General features: G+C 38.5%; 1 protein-coding gene across 1 annotated transcript in view; it reads right to left on the bottom strand.

The window, feature by feature from the left end:
* Positions 1 to 5,598: 5,598 nt before the first annotated feature.
* LOC141607888 (uncharacterized) overlaps positions 5,599 to 24,366 on the bottom strand; it is a 36,241-nt gene continuing 17,473 nt past the window's right edge. The window contains exons 2-3 of the mRNA XM_074427238.1: positions 6,108 to 6,306; positions 5,599 to 5,730 (exon numbers count right to left, since the gene is read on the bottom strand). Of these exons, the coding sequence (XP_074283339.1) occupies positions 5,599 to 5,730; positions 6,108 to 6,306 (331 nt within the window). The remainder of the gene's footprint in view (positions 5,731 to 6,107; positions 6,307 to 24,366) is intronic.

Raw genomic sequence — 24,366 nt, 5'->3', positions numbered from 1 at the left:
AGTCATTAGTAGTTAATTTGTATTATTTAAGTGTTAAATAATTAAATTAATATTTAAGATAATTAAATATAAGACTTATAAGCATTTGTGGGATAAATGTCGGAAATCAAAATGGACTAAATGAGGTCCATTTAGACCGGATTAATTGAGGTTTTTATAGACCACTTTGGTCAACATTTTGGTGGAAAATCACATGTGATGTTGCTCTCAATTGTTTATATTTGAGAGCACTATATATACCCCTCATTACACATTTGCATGGGTTGATTTTGAGACCAAAAAAATCCTCTAAAAACTAAGTCTTGGCCGGTTCATAGAAGAAGAAAAAGAAGTCAATTTTTCTTCATTTTTTCCTCATCAAAGCTTGATCAATTTGTTGACCATAAAACCAAAATATTATTCACAAATAATAATATACATTATATAATATTATTAGTGTAATAATATTACATATTACAAGGTTATTACTACAATTACCTAGTTAGTATTTCTAGTAATCTTTTGGGTTGATTCTTGGGTGCCACCATTGGAGGTACTCTTCTTTGAGTACTAGAAGACTAAGGAGGATCACCTTTTTGTAATAGCTCAAGAACTACAAAGATAGGAGACCTTTGTAGTGCCCAAAACTTGCCTTATTCCAATGTAAGGAAATTATCCCTTAAGATGATTTTATACCATCTTCTTGTTTTTTGTCTATGCATGCATGTAGATTTAGACCACTACAAAATTAGTATATAATTTTGATATCATAAGATGAGTCATATTTGGTCTAAGTAACTAACAAGTGGTATCAGAGCATTGTTACATACATGCATGTAGTCTTAAGACGATTTTTGAAATTTATGAGATAAATTAATAAAATTTGATATTATGTAGTTAAAATTAGTTTTATCACATAATATGGTCTTGAATGTAAATAATCTGGTCTTAAAATGATATGGGACGAAAATTTGATTTTTGTAATATTTATTCACTTTTTATGACTTAAATTGGCATAAAATTGATTAAAAATGCACTAAAATTGATTAAGAGTTAATTAAAGTATGTTGCATGTTAATTTTATGCATATTTATTTAGAAATAACCACATGCATGTTCCATTTATGAGAAAAATAGAAACTTTAAATTAATGTGATTAATTTACGAAGTTTATTGATTTTTGTTTGATAAATTGGTAAATAATGGTTATTTTGCAAATAAATATTGATTTAATTTATGTGCTCGAAATTTTTGAATTTTTAGCTCCTGGAAATTTTTCCAAAATGTACAAAATTTTATTTTTAAGTTGTTTTAATTTTTATGGTTTGATTTAGAATTAAATCGTAAAAATTGCCGTTTTATCGAGTAAATTGTGAAATAATTTTAAATAAATTTCAAAACCAAAATTTTTCACATGTATGTCATTTTGGTGTAAGACCAGAATGTACACAACTTTAAAATTTATTTTTCCATAAATATTTTAATTAAATGGAATTTTACCATAATAATTGTGAATTATTATGTCTTTTTGTCATAATTTATGTTTTAATCCCATATAAATTCAAGATAATTAGTGAGAATAATTATTTTTATATTAGACCAGATTATTATGATATGTAAATCTTAAAAGTATTTTAAGAATTGATTATGGAATTTTAATGGTAAGAATTCCGTCAAAACAAGCTCAAATGATCGTTGTTGGTAAGTCAGGCGATTTGGCATGATATATTTTCATAATGCATTTTTATTATTCATTTGGATGAATGTTTTTTAGCATTTTAATTATGTAATTTTTCCTAATATGGCCTGTTTAGGTGATTTTTACCAAGTTAATTATATTAGGTCAATGCGGTCTTACTCGTTGGTTGCTTGATTGTTTGTATTTGATTATAAAATAAGGAAATAAAGTACAGAATGTAAATTGACACTTATGATTTGGTGACGCGGAAAACCCAATGTGGGAACAACCGCGGGAGGGACGGTACCCTGCCAAATATTGCACTAGCTTTGAATGAGAGGATGAATACAATTGATACGTAATGTAAATCTTGCTGGCACGATGTATTGTGTGTGTGAGATCTTGAATGTCCTTCTTTGATGGCTTCCTTGGCTATTTATAGGGTAAGAACCCTAGATGTATCCTACCATGATTATGGAAAGGAATATAACTTCCATAATAACTCTTTCCATAACACGTTGTCTCCCTCCATTCTCCCTGATATCCCTGACTTCTCCATGACTTCTCCCTGAGCCTTTTCCTAAACACGGGCGCCTCTTCTAATGGGCCTCGCCTCTCCTTTCACGCGTCCTAGCCCATCTGACCTTGTTTCATCCGTGGACTCTTCTTCCACCATGCTTCCTTTCATGGTCCATTTCCCTAACAACTTATCAAGTGGGCTTCACCTATTATACAGATTTTAGCCCAAACAGTTTGCCCCCAATTCCTTGCGAGGTACGCTTCGAGGTGTCAAACAAGGAATTTACGTAGTTGATTATTAAAAAACCCTATGCCGTCATTTACACTTCCTCCCATGCACACTCATCATTACTCGCCGCCCTCCTCCTCATTTCTCGCGCCCCTCTCTCTCTCTCTCTTCCTTTATAATCTCAACTCCCTCTTTACTTCATTTACTCACTTCCATTATTTCCAGGAAAAACTCTTCTCCTTATTCCCATCTCTCCCTTTTGCCTTCCACGCCGGTTCTCTTGGGCCCTCACTACCGCCACTTCACCAGGTACTCCTTCCTCTCCTCCTTTCTTTTCTCTTTTCAATTGTGGGAAAGACCCGACAAGCCTCTTCATCCTCTACACCAACTGACCGGAATCCAGACCCCGTCCGTCCTTCGCGAAATCTTTTTACTCAACCCCACGACTGTGACTCTTCCCTGACTCCCGTCGATATTCCCCTAATCAAGGGTATGCTCGGCCTTGGTGATGGGGTTGAGATAGCCATCCCTGAACCGGGTCAAAAAGCCGATGCTATCCGTCCAGGGTGAGTTTGTTTCTATTTATACCCATTTAGATACGGCCTCCGTTTCCCCCTTCCGAAACTTATCCAAGATTTCATGTTTACCAACAACTTTGTTATGGCACAAATTTCTGCCACCGTTTGGAGGGTTCTCCTCTACTCTTAGCTGCATGTTAGAACTCTGGCAACTCCATGTCTCTGGGCGACTTGGCCCATATGTATGATATCAGGTCCCTGGGGAGGGGCCAATTCTCACTCCGAGGTTCTGGCGAGACTCCCTTCAAGCATGTGTCAAAGTCAAGGGACGAGAAATGGTTTGAGGACTTCTTCTATGTGAGGAAGGCTTCTATCCAGCCGCCTGCTGACTATATCTTCGAGAAATGGATTATTACTTCAAGTTAGTAGCTTTCCTGACGCCTGGCTTGTTCATCTTAATGCTTACTGGCTTACTTTGTCGTTTTCGTGCAGGTCCCTGCTACCTAACCCGCATTGGTGCCCCGATCCCTGCTCGCAAGAAAGTGTTATGCATTCCTCTGAGCGAGAGGAGGTTCCCTGATCTGCTGCCTGGGTATTCACCTGCTTCTTCCTCCACCCCCCTGCAGTCAGCCCACAGCATGTCTTCCGGTGAGCTGCCTAAAGTTTTCTTTACTTGCGTGCAACCTTGTTGGCTGTCTAATCCTTCCTGACACCTGAAATGATGACTGCTTGCAGGTTCAAAAGTCGACCGTTTGGAGGCTATTCTCTAGAGTGCTAAAAGAAAAAGGTCCGCTGTGAGTCCTGACGTGGCGTCTGCTTCCAAGAGGAGCGTCCCTGCTACCTCTTTCCAGTCACCTCCTACTCATTCCAGCTCTGCTCGGACTGAACCCCTAGAGGTCAGCCCGCTCTCTCGTCATCCTCCTACTCCTCCTACCAGCCCTCGTGCTTCTGCTAGCGGTGGCGTCATCGCCCACTTTCCAAAGGGCTTTGGAAATGTTGATAAGGTGCCATACTGGCCTGAAATTGACCAATTGCTCTTCCCTTCTCTGGTTGATGCCTTCTCGGAGTTTGGTCCCGAGGAGATGGCTTAGAACGATGTGCATAATGCTTTCATGGTAAGTATCCTTCGTCTTCCACCTGTTCTAAGTTTCTTATCTTCAATTCCAGCTAACTTCGACTTTCCTTGCCCCCAGGCCCTCCAGTCTGCTCTCTATAACAGGAAGATGATCAATATAGTGCAGACCACAAGCCGAGCTACTAGCGCCAAGAACAGGGAGCTGACTGGGTCCGTCGCTGATCTAAAGAAGCAGTGTGCTAATTTGAGGGGACGGGTGGCTAAGCTAAAGGTAGATCTAGCTGGCACAAAGAAGAAGGTGAAGGAAGGAGTTGATCAGCTGGCTCGCACCCAGGAGGTTTGCACCACATTCTCTGACTCCTTGAAGCGCTTTGAGGAGAGGATCAGTGAGTTTATCACCCTTGCCTTAAACATTGTTGCCTATGCTACCTGGCGGGGAAAGATCAGCGAAATGGGTGCTGCCCTTGAGGAGCCTCTAACTCTGCAAGTTATTGAAGAAGAAGAGAGGCAGTTGGAGACCCTGTACCCGGTGCAACCTGACCTAAGCATCCTGATGCCTGAAGTTGGCGATGTGAACTCTCATGCGCTGGCTGAGCAGGCTGCTGTCGAGGATGTTGGGTTGCCCCAGGATGCTGCTGCTGATGGAGCTCAGGAAGATGTGGTAGCTGAGGGTGTGCAAGCTGGTCCTGTACCTGAAACAGATGGTCAGCAGGAGGAGGCAGAAGAGATGCCGGATGTGGTGGTCATTAATGTGACCGAAAATTAAGAAGTTTTTTTTATATCAGTGAACTTTTGGTAGTCTGGCCCTTTGGTGGCAGACTTGTAATATTTTTAAACACTTTTCTTGGTAGCTCGCCATGGTGGCGATTAAACTTTGAGGCCGTACTTTTGGCCAGATTTTGGAATGACCCTTGCCCTAGTTTGGCAAGTTCTAATTACATTTTGTGTGCTAAATTTTGATCTCTTAGCTCAGGTAGTTGCCGTGTCAGCATGCTGGCTGATTTAGGCGAGTAATGTCATCCTGAGGAGGCTGACTCAGACTCAGCTAGCTGTCGTGTCAGTCTACTGACTGATTTAGGCATGTGCCGCATCATAGGGAGGGGTGGCCGTGTCAACCTCAGAGGCTGATTTAGACCAGTCGTGTCAGCCTGAGAAGGCTGATTTAGACTCAGCCAGCTGCCGTGTCAGTCTGATGACTGATTTAGGCGTATGCCGCAATTTTGACTACTTAACCTTATTCATGACGCAAGGTGTGTTCATCATTTTTAGAGCCAACAGGGGCGTAATTTAGGCAAGTTTATCGTCATTCTAGGACCAATGGGACGCTGCAGGATTCTGGTAGCGGAAGAGATCCCTACGTTCCATATATGTGTGAATGCATGTTGGGGCCCTGATTAATTGCGATTAGTGCGAGCTACGTCCAAGGGGTGGTATCAGGGGTAGCTGGGTAAGCGTTTTAGCTGTCAACCAGGCTCCCTTTCGTATGTTCCACAGTCCGCCAGGTGAGGGTGCTTCTAGTGGAGAAAGTAGGTTAGGCATGTTGGAGTGCCATGTGCCTTGTCACCCCGCGTTGGCAGTTGATAGTCCTGCTAGATAAACTTTCAACGTACCATAGACATTAGGATCCAAAGTAATGCACTTAGAGAAGCCTGAAAGCAGAAAAGCCTATCGGGGTGATGTGAAGTACCTGACGCCATCTCATGGGGTAAAAGAGCAACTGTGGTCCCAGGAAGCTGTCAGACCACACCACTCCAATAGTTATTTGAAAATTGAAAGTAACAGAGGTATCAGAAAAGGACACGAAATTGGTAGTATACCTACTACCAGATTTTTTCTTTTTATTTTAAAATAATTTGGCTTTTCATAGTACATTACTCTGTAGGCTAAAATCTACTTATTATTAAAAGTAATATCTCTTCAGGTGAAATATGTTCCATGGGCGTTGTATGATTTAACCGTCCATAGTCATCAGTCTGTATACACCATGACCAACAACTCCTTCTACCTAGTATGGTCCTTCCCATTTGTAGGCGAATTTGCCTGGCTTTCGATTTTTAGTGTTCTGAAACACTTCACGGAGAACCAGGTCTCCAACCTCCAGGAGCCTGACTTTCACATTCTTGTTGTAGCTCTTGGCCACTGACTGCTTGTAGGCAGTTAGACATATCTTTGCGCTTGCTTGCAGCTCGTCTACTGTGTCCAGGCTCCTGACCATCTCAGTATTGTTTAGCTCCTCTGTCATACATCCATACTTGTGGGTGGGAACCAGAACTTCTGAGGGAATGACTGCTTCCGCACCAAACACCGGGCTGAAGGGTGTTTGGCCTGTTGCTATCTTTAGCGTCGTTCTATCTGACCATAACACTGGTGGCAATTCATCTGCCCACTTTCCTCCTAACTCCTGTAACCTCCTCCTCAGATTATCCATGATAATTTTGTTGCTAGACTCAGCTTGCCCGTTAGACTTTGTAGTCCTGGGTGCTGATTTTTTCAGGGTGATGTTCCATCTGTGTGGACGCGGGCCCACGGGGGCGAAAAGCGAAGCAAGTTTTTCACTCTTTGGTTTATTTGCATTTGTGGAGTTGCCACCAATTTATTGTGGAAAATTGGAAACCGTTCGAATACCTCCTGTCATGTCAAGACACAAAGTAATGACATGAACACTAAGCACTCGTCACCTTTAGCATTGTATGTCTAGAATGACTCTCGTAGATGCCAATGAACACGGATGTTCACAGAGATCTGGAGTAAGGGGTGAGGGTACGTATTAGTAAGCTCTTTTGATCGAATACCTAATCCCGCCCACCTCGATAGCGGCCTCTACTAATGATTAGGGAAAATCGTCTAGACTCGATGTATTGTCAACTTATATGCATGCAATGCAACATCCAACGTTTTAATCCTAACATGTGAGAATTAACTAAGTCGGTTAACACATAATTTATCATACAAGTGGGTCGAAGTAGAGATTTAAATCGATTACATGTGAAAACATACAAGCAATAATAAAAGAAATACAATAATGAAAATTACAATAACGAAAAATACAATAATTACATCGGATTAATGATTTATGTCGAAAATACTTTTAAAACGGATAATTTGAGAAAGAATAAATAAATAAATTAACGAACTGGAATTAGGGTGATAATACGATTAATAGTTATTTAATACGTAATTAATAAACTAGGTCAAGGCAAAACGGGAGTTCAGAGACAGAAATCAACCAGGAACAGGCGCAGTAGAGCTGCGTCCCTTGGAAGAGCGCAGCGATTCTTGCCGCGTCGTTCCTCGGCTCGATTGTTTGTGAAGCGGAATTGCAAATTGTTAATATTCGTTGGTGATTTTAATGATCGATTATGAATAATTGACTCGGATGAAAGTTATTAACATATTATTTACATATGATTGGAGTGACAAAGCATGAACATGGATGGAATTAAACAATACGAGTTAATTACAATATTAAAAGGTTAACTAATGAATTAATTAGGTTAAGCAAGTTGTTAATGATGAATAAATGATGGATATGATAAATAACAGATGGGAATATATCAAAGATTGAATTCCAGAGACTCAATATTAATGAATCGAATCTCTAAAACCCGGATTGACTTTAATGACGAAAACCCTCAAATATTGGTTATAAAGGATTTAAGTCGGGATTTATGTTGGGAAATGTGTCCTCAACAATAGTGCGATCACATGATTTAAATATCATTATTAAATCTCATTACAAGAATACGGAAGGGATGATACATAATATATATAGTCAACTGGTCCACACATATCGGTAATGATTGGCTGGTTAGAGTTTGACATTACTGTCGTGCGACGGTGGTGACCAGTTGATCCCTTGAGGTCACACCTAAAGGACGATTCCCTTAATTGAAAAAGGTTAATTAATTGTATACCGATACAGAATAATTAATTCCTTAAAATTGAACAAATTATTATCATAAGAGAGAAAATGACATCTTATTCTAATGTGATTAAATAAGATTTTATTTAGTAATTTAAGAAGTTATATTACTAAAATTAATCGGTGTTTGCGAAACACGCGAGATGAGAATGATAAGTCAGTTATAATTTCAAGAGGTTGTGAATTATACTAACTAGTAATTAAATGACCATTTTATGAGAAAGTAATTTTATATTACTAGTCAATTTGTTAAATATGATTTATTTAATTTGTAAATGATATTTAATTTGTTAAATATGCATTTTAAATTAAAATATGGCATAAGACATGTCACATGTCACATGACATACAATTGTACAATTGACAAAAATAAAATGGACTCCATATTACAACATAGAAACCGAAAATTAGGTGGGCATGCTTGGAAATTTTGTCTTGTTCATTTGTCTTATTCTTTTGTCTATGACACTTAATAGTGACTTGACCATGCAAAAGCCTTACACCAATTTGTCTTGTGAAGACAAAAAGAAAAAGAGAAATTGATCCATATACACACACCAACCGGTTTTTGGTGTAGTGTGTAGAGGATTTTTCTTCATAATTTTCATCATTCTCTCATGTTTTGATAAAAACTCCTTTCTGTCTCTTGTTCATCACAAAATCAAGTTTGATGAATCTAATTTGTTTAAATCATACACTAATAATACTAGAAGTAGTATATGAGTCTTAGTAATAGATTTTAAGGTAAACCACATTACAAATATCTAGTACATATTAGTTTGTGGGATTAAGGGATTGTCTTGGGTGCTACTAATTGGAGGGCTTCTACTTTGAGGTCATGTATGTTCATCCAATATTGGAAAGCTCAAGAACTAACAAGAAGGAGATCTTGTTGGTGCCCATTTGACCGAAATTCTTATGGTGAGAAAATGTTTTCTTATCTTCTTTTATTTTAGTTTGCATGCATAAGATTTAGTAATTAATTTTATGACTAAATTAATTAGAACATATATGAATATGTTAAAAATGAGATATAGATTTCTAACAAGCGGTATCATGAGCACAAGGTTGTTTGCATGCAAATCGGTTATAGTTTTTCCGAGTTATACGATTAACAAATAAAACTTGTAAATTTGTGTTATTATGATATATCACGAAATTAATTTTTGCATGTTAAAGTTTCTGATCCTAAAATGTATTTAGGATATTTTGGTTAATTTATGGATTTTATTGTTCATTTTATATAATATTGGCATTAAAATGTGATTTTTATGATAAAAATGTCATTTTTGGACGAAAATTAGCTAAACTTCGAATTTTCCAGTGGTTTTTGGATATGTTTTCACATATATATTTTTTAGTTGATCTGGAAATTTTCATAATTTTTGGAGTTCTTATGCTCGAAAAATGGATTTTTCATGATAAAAATCGGATTTAAATGAAAAATAGGTTAATATGATATAAATTTCGAATCTGGTCATAGAAATTTAGTATGTTGTCACATGCAATTTTACAAGATGTCTGTAAAATAATTGGCTATAATGAAGTCTTTATGCATGATTTATGGATTTTTGATGAAAAATAGCATATATAGTGACTTAATTAGTGAATAATTGCTAAAATATACTTCATGACTAAGGAAAAACGTCATATGTTGCATTTTATTATCTTTTTCAGATCTAAAATTGAAAAGTTGATGAATATAATTTTTCTCATGTTTTAATGATTTTAATTGATAAATTCGATTAACCGCAACATTGTTTTTCCCGATAACTTTCGAAATTTTTAACCTAAGTTTTTGAACATTATGAGTGTCATGGTATTTTTCCAGAATTTTCATGAGTTTAAATTTCAAATTTTGAATTTATTTGAAATTTTTGTGATTTATTTGAAGTTTATAGCATTTTATTGTAATTTTGAGTCCTCTAATGAACAATTTTAAGAAATAATAGTTAATTATGGTCAAATAATTAGTGAATACTAATTTTGAGTCCTAAGAGGTTAGGGTAATTAACTTGTGCATAAATATGAATTTATGTAATTTTTGTGATTATAAAAACGTTGAATCACGCAAATCCGTAAAAACCGTGTAATATACGATATTGGCTCCTTAAAGGCGATTTAGCATAAAATTGAGCATGTTCATACATATTATAATGCTGCATTTTCTTTATGATTGTCATAATTTTATTTTATGTAATTTTATTTTATGTAATTTTTACTTAGTATGGCCTTAGTTTTTAATTGGTATTACCCGAAATGTATGGGAATATCGATTCGGTTGTAATTTTTTATTGTGATCTCGTATCACCGTTTTGTAATTTAATAGATTTATTTCATTTTAATTACAAATGTATAATAGGAAATTATGTAATTTGTTATGTAATTTATTTATTCCGGAGTTCCTTGAAGACGGTGTCACTCAAGGAAGACGATACATAAAGACACCTCGAGATACGTGTCTCAACCGAAGTTCAAGGGACCAATGGAGTTGGTTTTCGAATATGTAATAGTTAATTAGATTTTCTATTTTAGGAAGGCCATACTAGGATTTATTTTTATGCTTTGCATTTTATTTATATGTTGCATGCATCGCTAAATCGCCATAACTAAAACATGCATTATCTATTTATCGAGTTTATCGACCGTGTCAATTACAATTATCGTAGTTCACAGCTTTAGTTCACTTAAAACGTGATAGATAATAAATTGACATGATCTCTCGCTAAAACAATCAATTGAGACATAGCCTTACCAAAAAGTAGAAACCATGAAAACCTATTTCGCGAGGGAGTACACTCGGCCCTACCGGGGTAATAAACTTGTTACGTAGGGAAAGTGGGTGATAAATGTCTATCCACCGAATTCATGTTGATAAGGGATGAATCGGCCCTACCGTGCCCAAGTTGATGTGGATTTGGATCATGGACACATTTATTCGAAATTTGGATTGAGCTCAACGGAAGTATTCGTGACCGTAGTCGCATGTGTTCCGGGCTATAGATAAACATTAGAGTAATTTTATCGACCAAGAGTTCTAAAAGTAGAATCGATTAATGAGTTAATCCACCGAGTTATATTGATAAGGGATGAATCGGCCCTACCGTGCCCAAGTTAATATGAATTTAGATCTTGGAATCATTTATCATAGTTAGGTAGAGGTCACTATGTAAATGCTTTACTTGTTATTTACAAGTATCAATAAAACGATAAATGTTAAGTTTTCCACTATTCCGTTATTATTTTGTTCTATTTCTTTACCACAATTCATATACGATATCATTTTGATTCAAAACTCCATTAAAACATCGTAACTTAAGACAAATTTGAATTTTGCTTCTAAAACCTCAAATGAACCATTGCTAAGGATCTCTTGTAAAGAGTATAGATATAAGTTATTCATTATCAAACAAGTTTTTGATTCTTGACTAACACATCTACTTACAATGGATTGTTATTCATATACTTAATTGAATTAAGTACCTTGAAGCGATAAATTGTTTTGGTAACTAGATTTGTTGGAAATCAAAATTGACCAAAATAACGCAACCACTTCAATGAAAGTTTTAAGACTAAAACGAACAAATGAAGAGTAATATTCATGAATTCAATTTTGCTTCTCAAAGCAAAGACTCATTGAAATGAGTGGGAGCATTCTCTTAAACCGTTAAGATGAGGACGAGGTTCAAGAAGTAAAAATTATAATGGAATTGATACAAGGTAATGTTAAAGGTAAAGTTGTTGAGAATGACGATACTAAACCTATCAATCCCGACCGATAAAGTTTCCATTGTCTTAAATGTTAGACACTAGAGAGGAAACTACCCCAAATTATTGAAGAATCAACAAATTAGTTGTGGGACATCTAATAAGATCTTCTTCTTTAAATGTTTATATGATTAACATAAATTTTGCTAGTACTACTTCGTCAATATTAGAAACCAATGGAGGTTTTCATCATTGTACTTGATACATAGGATGATTAGAATATGACGACTAGCAACAATAATGTCGAGAGATAGAGTAATTGTGTACTCAATCTAGTTTTTGGATTTAAAGTTGTACTTAATTGTGACTATTAAGTGCATAAACTCTAAATAAGAATATAAACTTGTTAAGATACAAAAGAGGTTTCACTTTTGTGACCCTATACACCATGATTTGATGTATGGCTAGCCCATTATCAAGGTGATAATATTCTAAACCAAACTAGAATGATATATCATGAAGATGATACAAGACTCAAATTGGTAACCCAAGATTAAACCTTAAATTCTGGAATGATTAACGCAAAGAGTTATCGAGTACTCTTGAAACCATTAGATTGTTAATGGTATATGCGTATCTTGTATTCAAAGCAAGATGTCTCGTGCCTTTTGGTTGAAAAGGAGATCGAGGTTGTAAATCATCGATCCAAAATATGTTGATCATATTCTTTTACCAACAATTTAAGTTGACGCTAAAATGTTCACTTAATAAGGTAAATAGAGAAATCTTTGAAGAATTTCAAAGTGTTCAAAGAATCACGATTTAGTCGTGATGGGATTATCAAAAAGAAGACTTTGATATAAGCCAAATAAAAGGTGATTTAATATCACAAATTAATCTCTCTTAGCACGCATTATGGGATAATGTGTGATTGGATAAGAATTCAAACGCTATTCGATATGGTTTGGACTTCAATCAAGTTACTTTGAGTTACTTGATCACTTTTGGGGATTTTATCATTTTGTCTAAATTATTTTTCCACTAAATCTAAAACGGATCATATGAGATATGATTTGGTAGGGTACCTTGGTTGTAAGTTTTCACAAAGAAACAAATGCTCATTTTTCCCTATCAATTATCACGAGTACGACGGGTTTGTGGCTCGTGAAGCTGTCTTTCTAAAATACAAGTTTATTTTTAGAAGACAGAGTGGGAGAAATTATTCAATAGCCACAAAGAATGCCACAGAGAATGTTATGTCGCAAGAAACTGGTCTTTCTTGGCTACATGAGACGTTTTGTGTAAGACATTGTTTCTTCAAAACCTAGGAGGTTAAATTCGTCACTTGTTAAAAATGATGAATTCATGCTACTTTTAAGAAAGTAAAGAGCTTATAACTTACAAAAGAAATTGTTTGATTCAAGTTGATTACTTCTAGAAAGTAATGAACATATGACTTACATAAGAGTGTTTAAGTCACAACTCAATACAAGGCTTAGAGCCATGAAAATCCGAAATAAAAGGCTTGATTAGTGACAAAGGGTTTTGCACTAATAAAGACAGATTTCAAAGTTTGATTGGTTGCAAAGGGTTTTTCACTAATTGAAATGCTTAAGTATATTTGGATCTTCTTAGGGATTGTGTTTCATTATGAGGATACGCATACAGCATGTGAATCTAAAACCCACTTCTTCAAAAGAAGGAATGTATTCAATACATGTCTTGAGTTTAGTAGATTCTTGCAATCCTAAGATAATGTGAAACTTAAGAGAGAATCTTAAGTAGGACATCAATGAGTTGGGATCAATGTTTTGATCATGTTATAAAACTTTTCTCGATAAGTCAAGAAGTTGTGTTTATACATGGAGTTTAGTGGGAGTTACGGAATTTTATTTAGTCCGATATGTGGATGACATATTGATCATTGAGAATGATTTAAGACTTTTGGATTAATATAATACATCTTTAATATCCAGATTTATGAAGATAAATCTACATGATGTTAGCGTCAATAAGAAGTCTTATGTTGATAAGATTCATGACTAGTTCAATTAAATTGAACATATTTGATTGATTCCATTTGCTTCATTGCTAGGATCAATTAAATAAGTAATGATGTATAACACTTCATATACTTTGAGTATGATGAATTGTTTTCAAAATCGAATTTAAATAATCTTTACCAAGTAAGCCATAAAGATTACCCTTAAGTGCTTGCAGAAGCATTAAGGAAGAAAAGCAAAGTGTTTATGATGCAATTTTGTGTAAGGGTGTTACACAAGTGACAATTGACAATTGAGATTGCGCATGGTTTCCGACAAAACCATAATCAAAACACATTAGGATGGTTAAGATACCATTGTGGCTATGTTATTTAAGAAATAGATTTTCTAGAATCGTTCTAGGCAATAAAGAACAATGAGAGATATTTATAACGGAAATTGAGTACACTTGCAATCATGAGATGTGCAAGAAGGATGAGTCCCGCACACTGTGAAAACAGTGGGAGCTATTTAAGGCTAGAGGACCTATGTCTTGATTGGATCTCGACACGTACTCAGAAAGTTTTGTAATGCAAATGTATACATTACAAAGGAAAACGAGGATGTAGTAAGGTTAAGAAAGGTACAAGAAATTGATAAAACCTACTAACCAAAGCCTTCTCATAGGCCAAACATGATGAATCATGTCATTTCAATTGAATTGAAATGAACAACTACATACAAGATCAAATTAGATTATAGAACATGAAATAGTAATCAGGCATTGACTATTCATATGTGATAATCGCATTTGTCGTTCGAGTTTTATTTTAAAACTCTTTTATTATACTTTGTTACATCCAAACGGGTTGTAAAGACAATTGAACCCCGTTAAAGTGAACACGGATTAGCATTGTATTCGCCCATAGTCACTTACATGAGGTGACGTCTCGAAGTGACTAGAGTGTGATGCGATTGATGGCAAGTTCAAGTGCCATAGAGTCATGTGAGATGACTAGTCGATCACATAGGCAGACTGTTAGGAACACTTTGTCGGGCAGTGACCGCTTATAGAGTTCTGGCAAATTTATAAAGCCTGGTCGTGGCGAGAGCTACTATAGTATTCTAATGAGTCGATTCTTTTGACTAAAGACTGTTCACCTAATATGGCACAGTTTAAGATTAACTTTGATTTGTGTTACTACGACCTTCGTAAATGGGGTCAAATGGGCATATTTTGGGTTATGATGGCTGTGGCTAGTCGAAGGGAATAAGTGCGATAGGAATTGTCCACCCCTTTGTCAGGGTTAAAACAATATCTCAGGGCCACTCGAGGAGTAATGAACTGGAAATGCGTGGCCACGCTCGGAAGGTATCCATGGTGAATAAATTCCGGTCAATCAGTTATTCTCCAGATCGAGGAAACCACTCTCGATATGATCACTTGCAAGTACGACCCGAAAGACACCTTGCATTGAGTGGTAGATAGTAATAGGACAAGAGAATTGGTGACGCACACTTGTCGAGGACAAGTGGGAGATTGTTGGGAAATGTGTCCTCAACAATAGTGCGATCACATGATTTAAATATCATTATTAAATCTCATTACAAGAATACGGAAGGGATGATACATAATATATATAGTCAACTGGTCCACACATATCGGTAATGATTGGCTGGCTAGAGTTTGACATTACTGTCGTGCGACGGTGGTGACCAGTTGATCCCTTGAGGTCACACCTAAAGGACGATTCCCTTAATTGAAAAAGGTTAATTAATTGTATACCGATACAGAATAATTAATTCCTTAAAATTGAACAAATTATTATCATAAGAGAGAAAATGACATCTTATTCTAATGTGATTAAATAAGATTTTATTTAGTAATTTAAGAAGTTATATTACTAAAATTAATCGGTGTTTGCGAAACACGCGAGATGAGAATGATAAGTCAGTTATAATTTCAAGAGGTTGTGAATTATACTAACTAGTAATTAAATGACCATTTTATGAGAAAGTAATTTTATATTACTAGTCAATTTGTTAAAAATGATTTATTTAATTTGTAAATGATATTTAATTTGTTAAATATGCATTTTAAATTAAAACATGACATAAGACATGTCACATGTCACATGACATACAATTGTACAATTGACAAAAATAAAATGGACTCCATATTACAATATAGAAACCGAAAATTAGGTGGGCATGCTTGGAAATTTTGTCTTGTTCATTTGTCTTATTCTTTTGTCTATGACACTTGATAGTGATTTGACCATGCAAAAGCCTTACACCAATTTGTCTTGTGAAGACAAAAAGAAAAAGAGAAATTGATCCATATACACACACCAACCGGTTTTTGGTGTAGTGTGTAGAGGATTTTTCTTCATAATTTTCATCATTCTCTCATGTTTTGATAAAAACTCGTTTCTCTCTCTTGTTCATCACAAAATCAAGTTTGATGAATCTAATTTGTTTAAATCATACACTAATAATACTAGAAGTAGTATATGAGTATTAGTAATAGACTTTAAGGTAAACCACATTACAAATATCTAGTACATATTAGTTTGTGGGATTAAGGGATTGTCTTGGGTGCTACTAATTGGAGGGCTTCTACTTTGTGGTCATGTATGTTCATCCAATATTGGAAAGCTCAAGAACTAACAAGAAGGAGATCTTGTTGGTGCCCATTTGACCGAAATTCTTATGGTGAGAAAATGTTTTCTTATCTTCTTTTATTTTAGTTTGCATGCATAAGATTTAGTAATTATTTTTATGACTAAATTAATTAGAACATATATGAATATGTTAAAAATGAGATATAGATTTCCAACAATTTAATGACGGATTCAATACTAATGATGATGAATAATATGTTAAATTACTATGTTTAAATCGTTATATCAAAGAATCGAAGAACAAACGAAAGAAAATAAAAGAAACGAATTGACAAAAGACGAAGGAAGAAGAAAGGAAGCAGGAACTGCGGCAGCCTCACGAAGAGGCGCAACAGTTGTTGCGTCCTTTCTCGACGTCTGTCTTCTGATAATTCGTAAAAAAAAAGGTTTTAAAACATGGTTTTACAAATCGGTTTTAAGAATACTTTCGACATAAACCTTACATTATGATTACAATAAATAAAGAACAATAAATAAAATAGGATTTACACCCTCAGACTTACATGTTTGACGAAACGAGATGAACTAAGTTAACGTTTAGTGATGCTCGACTCGAATGTACGACGAAAGTGCCCTCTAGGAGGAAAACGAACAACATTGATTAAAGTTGATTGATTGTGGAGTTGGTCAAATTGGTCGGTCATGTAAAACGAGGCTGGTACTCAGAAGGATCCGAGCTTACATGGTCGAATGTTCAAGCACGTAGACGCCAAAAAGTAAGAACGTGGTCTAGAATGCAAAGGGAGAAGAGAAGGGCGGACACTCGCGTGAGAAATATGTGAGACCGAAGGTCTCTATTTATACTAATCACACGACGGAAGTAGGGTTTTTCGGAGAAACTATGGAAGTGAATCTCGAAATGATATAAAAAGATACGAAAAATACGCAGAAAAGGACTAGGGAAGAGGCGCAGCAGGCACTGCGTCTCTTGGAAGAGGCGCAGCACTTGCTGCGTCCTTTCCTTAGTGGTTTCCTCCTGCAAGAGAAAGATTTCCGTGTTTTGATTATGGAATAACGGATTAATCTCGTTTCCTTAATATTTTGTGTGAATATTACGGGAGATATTTTACCAAAGATTAAAAGATTGCAAAATATGGAATAGAAATATCCGGAACATTCCAGAACATTCTGACTCGTCATTTTAACGGTTATCAGAAAATGAAGACGGTAAATGTACTCTAATTACTGCCAAAACGACCGTATCGGCGCGTAGATGTCAGTTAAGAGGTAGACACAAGTGTTTGAGCGATCACTTGACAATAATCTTACGAACTGTCACAAATCGTTCCGCGTACCAAACATGCGGCCCAATCATCACCGGGTGGTTTGCGGGAGGTGCAGAAATGAGGTATCTACAGAGCCCCCACTTTGACTGAGGCTTGGACAAGGCGAAAGTTAAAGTATAGCCATCAGGTCAATCGAAGATTACAACCTGACGACTATGGCGACGCGAGGCGGTTCAAGGGGTCTGAACCAAGGACCTGTCGTCGGGAACATTTTAGAGTCTGTCGACTATCGGGGAGGGTCATTTAAAGTCCATTAGACTACGTAAGGAGGCTCGCCAACCATAAGAAGAAACCATACCTGAAATTCTTCAAAACTCCAGGGGAAACAAAACGCGATATTGGGAGAAGACAGCAGGACGTAGTCAGGAACTGCTCGGAGAAATCTGCTTGGGTCGGCTTCAAACAAACTTCAGAAGAGCTTGGGGTCGATGTTGATCTTCATGTCTCGAGAGGGAATGTCTATCCGTGAAATCTTGCTGGGGGAACATAATCGGGAACTGATCTCCATGTCTCGAGAGGGAATGTCTATCCGTGTACTCTCGCTGGGGGAACATAATAAAAGCGTGTCGAAACACCTGTCAAAGAAGAAACGCTCGTGCTGACAAGCAAGGCCTTGGCAAAAACATGGCAACAGTTTGCTGTTGGCTTGGAAATACGGATCCGGGCAAAGAATAAACGTCAAACGGACCAAATATGTGATATGGCATCGAGGACAAGGCACACCAAAGATGGGCCCACAAAATAACGAACTTATAACGAATCTTCGAAAATTCATATGGAGGGAAACTGAGGAAGAGGCGCAACAAGAGCTGCGTCCCTTGGAATAGGCGCAGCACCTGCTGCGTCTTTTCCTGGGCGTGTCAATCCTGCGTAAAAACCCGATGAAACAGAGGGGTTTATTTCATTATTTCGAAATACAATTCTCTAAATTTCTCTCTCAAATTCCAACCATTTCCGTCGAAATTTGATCCAAAAGCTTGTATTTGCCACGACTAATCGAGGTATGTGTATTATTTTTGCATTAATCTTCTATAATAGATCAAATTGGACCGACAAAATTAGGGTTTCCAACCATAAAATGTCAAAATTTTGGGGCTTTTTCCCCAAATTATTTTGCCTTGCAAAATTGACCTTGTAAATGGCTAATTGGTAGTATAAGGATCATAACCATGTATTTGTTTCGAATTTTCATTTGAGTTTTGAGCATTTGAGTGAAATTGTGACGGTCTCTCAGCTAAACCGTAAATCGCTTCGAAAATAGCCTTAGGATTGCCCATTTGTGACAAAACTTGGTATTTGGAATCCTTGTATTATGGGTAAACATCCTACCATCTCGGAATTTTGATTTGTGACGGCTTTTTCAGGACACTTTTCTAGGGCATAATCGCCATTATAACGAAATGTTGTCGAAATTCCGACTCGAACCCATGACTAGGCTTGACTTGACCCAAATTACCATATGAGCGGTCGGGTTTGTGGGAAAATGGCCAAGGATGGCGAGAAAAGAGCGATTTCGGAGCTCCGAAAACTCAAAAATCCCCTAATTAAGGCTTGTCGTCATTTGACGCGGCCTAAATTCTCTTTAATTTTGCAGGTGACGAGGCTTCTATATCTGGGAGGGATCCCATGGATGTGGACACCGCTCTTAACCCTTCTCAGATGCTTGAGGAGGTGTTGGAGGAGGCTTTCACCGCTGCGGTGACGGCTGCTGAGGTTGCTGAGGACGAGGTCCATGAGGAGAAGGTTCCTGAGGAGGAGGAGGAGGCCCCGAGACGGGCCAACGTTGGACGGGGTGGTCGCCAGCTGAGGGGAGCACGTGCGTGGGCTGAGACCTGGGACAGTAGGCACCTGCTTTGGGCTACGGAGGGTCACCTGTCCTACAGGACGGTGAAGAGCTTGGTAAATCGAATTCATCACTCTTCACTCATCTTTTTTCATTTCCATTTGTCATTCCTTTTCATTCAAACTAAAGATAGCTTTTGTTTCAAACCAACATAGAAGGCGGGGAACATCAAATCATTCTCGGGCTACACGACGGCGATGGGGTGCTACGAGAGGCTGTCGGCGGAGGAGCGAGCCATGATCGAGCGGGGAGCATTTGGCGCCTTAGTGCAGGCTTGAAGGGATATCGCGAAGAGGAAGATTCAGGCTAACCTCAGTCTCGTCCGAGCTTTCTTGGATCGGTTCTGGGACACGACGTCCACCTTTCACATGCCTTTTGGTGAGGTGGGGGTCACGTTGGAGGATTAAGGCATGATTTCTGGTCTGCCGTGTGGGACTGAGGTGGTGGAGTGGCCGGAGACTTCCATGAGAGTAGACTCGGCCGAGGCGAGGAGGTTGATCGGCTGGAACTTGGCGCCGAAGGCTGCTACGGTACCCGGTTTGGTGCCTAGTTCTTACGTTCGGGACTACTTTGCGGGGAAGACCCCGGCGTCGGTGGTGATCGAGGGGAGGGAGATGGCTCCTCCTCCCTGCACTGCGGAGCAGAGAGTCCGTTTGTGGCTCTGGTGGTTCTTGTCTTCGATCTACCTCGGAGACAAGGGGGAGAGGCTGTCGACGAAGCTCCTTCCCTTTCTTTCTGACCTGAGCTCCCTAGGCCGTTGGGACTGGGTCATTGCTAGTTTTGCGGTCCTCATCCGCTTCATGAGGGCCATGGTTCGTCCGGAGTTGATGGAGAAAGCGACTTCTCCTGCCGCCGTCGGCCCTGGACTGCTGTTGGAGGTATGAACCTTCATTTCATTTTATGAAAGATCATTTCCTTTTTTTGTCAAATCACGAAAGATCGTTATTGATTATCTTGCTTTACAGGCATGGGTGTACTCCTACTTTCCGAGCCTCGCGCCCAAGAGGACGGAGCCGGTGGAGAAGGCCTATCCCGTTGTGAGGGATTGGGTGATATGTCGTACGAGGACTCGGCATTCCTTCCACGACGTCTGTCGACGGGAGGTGAACGCTCTTCAGTTGGACGACGTGATTACTTCACCTTTGTTCGTTTCTTCATTACCTTTTTCAGAACTGATCATAAGAATGACTTCTTGTTTGCTTTTCGCAGTGGGTGCCCGGGCCTTGGGTGGAGTACGCTGGCGCTCCTTCCTTTGTGGCTGAGGTCCTTCGACCTAAGAGCTCAAGACGGTTGCTGCTGAAGACATCGATGGGTCCTGTGTGGTACTTGGGTGAGCGCTTGGCTCGTTAGTGCTCTCGGGATGTCTTGACGGTTCCCATCGATCCTCCTAGGACGATGTTCAGGGAGCCTTCCGAGGCTGAGAGGGAGGCTGACTTGGCAGGTGTTGGTGGTGACGCCCTCCTTCTTCCGGGCGAGGACTACTCGGCGTTCCTCTACGGGAGGTTGGCATACTGGCCGGTCGTGGTGATTATTTACTTTACTTTTGATTATTTTGAAAACACGATGAATGATCATCGGCTTAAATAGAAATCATTTGACTTTACAGGAAGTCGAGGCGGCGGGCATCAAGCCCCCAGAGTACCCCGAAACCCTCGAGTACACTAACGCGACCGGGAGGACGACGATCTCCGAGCTACGTGGCTTTGACGTGGCGGTGACAGATGCTGGCTTGGACGAGTGGCAGCATCTGATTCGAAGGGTAAGTCTCCTAACTTGTATAATTTTGTGTAAGAACACATTTGCTTGAGTTTGTCCAATCGTTAAGAATCTCTTCTTTTGAAATGTAGGTTGCGCCATCCCGGTTTGTGGCTTTGTGGAGGGTAGCCAACCGGCTGCGGGCTACTGCCGTCGAGGCACTTGCTGGCGGCCGAGGACGTCAGGTATGAACCTTCCGTTTACTTCATTTTCGAATTTTCCTTGGGTTTGAAATGATTGACATGAGCCAATTCTTGTTGTTTGCAGAGGGAGCGTGAGCTGGAGCGAGAACTAGCCCAGTCTCGGGAGGAGACAGCTCGCCGGCTGAGGGAGCTCGAGGTTCGTGACGCCGAGGTTGCTGCTCTCGAGGCGAGAGTTGCTGAGCTAGACGGCGGCCAGCAGTAGCTTGATTGTTTGCTTTTTGTTTTCGGCTGTATTTTGTATATTTTGTACATTTTTAGGACCTACATTTTGGACATTCGGACTTTGTTTTGGGGCTCGAGCCCCCAGTTTGGTGTACATATCCCCTCTTGATTGTATATGTGATGGCCTGAGTGCCTTTGCTGTTGGGTTGCTTTGTTTGTACCTGCAGGTTAGCTTTGAACAGGTTTGGTAGATGATGGTTTACGCCGTCATGCTGCCAAAATTTACACAGAAATCACAAAGAACATATATTTGTACACATGGCCTAAATTAGCGCAAAACAATGACTCGAAAATGCAAAAATTTTGCCGGAAATGACCGGATGGTAGGGCGGGTTAACCCCTACAAAAGAAAAAAATAGAAACATATAAGTTTGAAGGTTAATGTGGGATGGGAGTGAAATGATTCCCCAAAAAGAAAAAGAAAAAAAGAAATGTATAAGTTTGGAAAAAATGAATAAATTAAATTAAATTGGTGAGATGATTCCCCAAAAAAGAAAAATAAAAAGAAATGTATAAGTGTGCTAAAATGACGAAAATGTCGATATCGCCTCGAAATGCGTGCCCGTGAAATTTAGGAAAAAACGAAATATGGCTGATACCCGTCGTTGTGAGTACCAAAAATAAAATTTATAATTCCTATTAAAACTAACCTAGGCTAGTGGTAACAGGGTCGAACCACAAGGAGGCAGACGTAATTTCTAGCTGTCTAATGAAAGTCTAAGGTAACAATTGTGGGGGTTGATTTGAATTGGTCTATACTAAGAGTGAATAAAGACAATAAACTAAAAAGAGAGATTTAACAGATAAAGAAGGGGTACTAGGATGGTCGGTTCATTATAGCTTCGGCGGCAGCAAACTAAGTCGGTCTGAGTCAACACAGGTGAGGCGGGAAATAAAGAGGTCCTCTCGGTCCACTCTTACAAATAGCATCTTTCGATCTCGCTATAGGTCCCTAATATCACTAAAACTGACTCTCGTCCTGAAAAGTGACTAATGGTCTAAACTATACCTATCTTTCGATCTTAGCACAGTTTAGTCGATTCAATTGATGGTCTAACAACCTTCCCTATCTTTCGATCTATTGGGTCAGTCACGAAAGGGTATCTAACTGGTCGCATGCATTCGATTCGTTAAATACAACATTAAAATCAATTAAGTCGAAACAAAGCTCACGAGGTCAGTCGATCGACCGGGTAAGGTGGTCGATCGACCAACACGCGGGTTCAGGCCGTGTATAATCTATTGCCGCCTATGCTACAATTCGCCTACATCCTAGCACAAACTATTTAGCTACTCATGCTGAAAGTGATGACAACAATAATACTAGGGCGTAAAAGAATTGAATTCATAACTAAAGTGATAAGGTAAACAATTAACATGCAACAATAAAGATGGTTTCGGGAAGCTACTAGCAATTCTAATCTAATAACGAAACAGATGAATTGAAATAGGGCAGAAGAATACCGAGAACAGCAGAAGAATGATTAAGAACAAGAGCGAAAATTCCAATGCTTACAATATTCCAAACCCTAATTCTTCCTAAAACCGTATGTAAACTTAATGTAAAACTGATAATAAAACTTAGGTAAAAACTTGATGATGATTGAATGTTTCTAGGTTACGTTATATAGCAATTAACGTAACTTCTTATTTCCTAATAAACCTAGCATAACTTTGGGCTTCAAGATTCACGGTCTTTTAATTCTCGTCTGGAATAGCAGCCTGGTCGATCGACTGATTGGACTGGTCGATCGACTGATTGGACTGGTCGATCGACTGAATAGCAATGAACAGTGGCTTCTGGAACCCGAACATTGGTCGATCGACTTATGGGAGTGGTCGATCGACTGAATAAGCTGCTACATGACTCCTATATTCTCGTGGAATTGTCTTTTGGGCCTTGGATTGCGCACCAAGCTCGTTCCTTAAGTGATTCCTTTACGTCATTTGCAATGCAGGATACTCGGGGACGGATTTAGCTTGATTTTCCCGTTGAATTCTTCACATTTCTGCAATAATGTACAAAACACGGAAGTAGACGGAAATAGGGAGAAATGCAGCATAAACTACACGAATGAGCTCTGAAATGCGTGTAAAATGGGATATAAAACATCATATAAAAGACACGCATCAAACTTCCCCAAACCAAACCCTTGCTTGTCCCCAAGCAAGAACTAGACTCGATCTAATGACCTAATGGAACGAGTTCAATCTCAGAGCGAATTGTCAACTGTAAAGCCTAAACCAATTTAATGCATAACCAACAATCAATTAGTAATGTGAATCATGCAAACGAATTATACAGTCGTTAAAAATATGCCGAACCGTTAACTATGGAGACTTATCAAATTGGACTCTCGCGGGTCGCTCAAATCACTCAATAAGCACAGGTGGATATAAAGAGGATAGAAAGAATTAATTTTGTAGTGACTCTCACCTAACTACGACCTATGAAGACATGCCAGCAATAAAATATGAAAATGATCTCTATGACCGTACATATGCATTCCAACCAATAGATGACCAATGACACATGCCGAGGTATATATGGGATATGTGAGGTATGGGTAAGAAGGGGCAAAACATTATGGAAAAGTGGAGGTACAGGTGATCAAGCTAGTACCGTAACAGAACCATGTGACAATATCCAACTCCTTACTCATAACCAATCGAAACGGTGCTATAGCAAGCACAAAACTCACAAATCTCCAAACTAACAAATCAATAAACTCCCCATAGGATATAAATGAAATATGGGAGCAAA

The sequence above is a fragment of the Silene latifolia genome, chromosome 10 (genome assembly GCF_048544455.1).
Source record: "Silene latifolia isolate original U9 population chromosome 10, ASM4854445v1, whole genome shotgun sequence".
NCBI lineage: Eukaryota > Viridiplantae > Streptophyta > Magnoliopsida > Caryophyllales > Caryophyllaceae > Silene > Silene latifolia.
This window is presented reverse-complemented; position numbering and strand designations above follow the sequence as displayed.